The 1,858-nt window shown below is 28.6% G+C and overlaps 1 protein-coding gene across 1 annotated transcript; it reads right to left on the reverse strand.

The window, feature by feature from the left end:
• Positions 1 to 393: 393 nt before the first annotated feature.
• On the reverse strand, positions 394 to 864 carry LOC133034491 (uncharacterized). Its single transcript, XM_061109585.1, has one exon. The coding sequence runs from the start codon at positions 862 to 864 to the stop codon at positions 394 to 396; it is 471 nt and encodes a 156-aa protein (XP_060965568.1).
• Between the last annotated feature and the right edge of the window lie 994 nt (positions 865 to 1,858).

Here is a 1,858-nt window from a genome sequence, read left to right on the forward strand (position 1 = left end):
ATCATAGTGAGGAAGATCGTGAAGAAAGACTTTCAACAAGAAGGAGTTTCAGCACTAAAGAATCAGAGAAAGAGATCCAGGTTCAGATATTGATAATGCTCTGCTACAGAAAGGAATCAAGGGCTAGATATCTGAACGGAAGGAGTCATTATATTCCGCTGCACCCAATGTAAGGTTTACTAAACTTTATATGTGTTTATTTCATCGTTTTAGAAAGTTCATATTTAGGGTGTTAATCAACATACTTGTGAGTAGATCTAAGATCCTGGTAAAATAATTTCTAACACTTTTACCATTCCAAAGCATATCATTCCAAGCCTTCCAAATTTCCCAACCAACCATGACGGCTTCTTCAACCAACCCCATATTGCCTACTGCCAACACTTCCATAAACTAGTCAAAAAAATTGGTAGCTACAGAATGCCAAACACCTAACGCTGATCGGAGCCAACAAGAATGCGCAAAAGAGCATTGAACTAAAACATGAAAAATAGACTCTTCCGTAAAATTGCAAAACACACAATGTAAATCCACAGGAACATGTTTACTATGAAACTGAGTACGTGTAGGCAAACAACCCGAAAGAGCTTTCCAAACAAAATGTAAAATCTTAGGAGGGGCTTTAATCTTCCACAACATCTTCCAAACATCCTCCTCCATGGATGAATTCCAACTACCATTGACCGACTGCAAGTGAGAATAGGCGCTTTTAATAGTGAAAAAACCAGTCGGATCCTTATTCCAAAACCAACTATCACTCTCAAGATTAACACTCAAAGGCACCTGCTTGATGAGCTCCACATCATGACACTCAAACAAGTCCTCAATAAGCTCCAAATCCAATTGTCTACTATCTGGCTTCATTAGTTGAGACACTTTACAATTAACCAGATGAGCATTTTCATTAATTGCGAAGATAAATTTATGACGAATAATAATTTTTTTTTAATTACTATTACAAAGTATAATAGTAATTTTTGTTTTTATTTAAATCACTATTATGCTTTTAAATTTCAATGATTATCACTACATTAAATATTATTAATTTTAAAATTATGATATTAAAAAAAACTAAAAACTAAAATAAAATTAACATACGTGACTTGGCACGTAACATCTATCTAGCATATATATAGGGCAAGACTATGGTAGGACCTAGTAAAAATTCCCTACCGGTAGGGTACTTTTTTTAACCATTGATTTTAGATCGTGTGGTTATTATAATATAAGGTGTATACTCCTACGATAAGACTGCCTGTATACAATTAAAACTTTATGCGTTATAATAATATTTATTAATTATATATTTATTTTAAAAAATAAAATAATATTAATAATTTATAAAAAAAAATTATTAATTTTTAATTTAAATTATTATTATTATTTAAAAAAAAAAATAGTTTAATTTTTTTATATAAGTATTTATTTTCAAAAAATAATTTTAATTACCAACTTTGCTATTAATATAGTGTTAAAATTTATTTTGTAAAACAGACAGCAAATCGACTAACACATACTGCTGCTAGGGTAGCTCAAGTCTATTGTGATCGTAGCATTTATGAGTCTAACGCTACGACTACTATGTTCGATATCTTATATTCAGAATGCTAAATTTAATGAAATTGCTATTTTTTCTAAAAAAAAAAAAAAGTTTACTTCTTAATAATATTTTTATAAAATTAATGTAAAAAACTCAAAGTTCAAAATAACTTTTAATTAAAGATTTATTTTGATAGCTTTTACATTAGATTTATATAGTATATTTTTTTCTTTCCAAATAATGCAAATTAATAATGTATTCATTTAACTTTTAAATATAATTTAAACATAGATAAATAAATACCACCTACACAACTAA

Source organism: Cannabis sativa, chromosome 2 (assembly GCF_029168945.1).
Source record: "Cannabis sativa cultivar Pink pepper isolate KNU-18-1 chromosome 2, ASM2916894v1, whole genome shotgun sequence".
NCBI lineage: Eukaryota > Viridiplantae > Streptophyta > Magnoliopsida > Rosales > Cannabaceae > Cannabis > Cannabis sativa.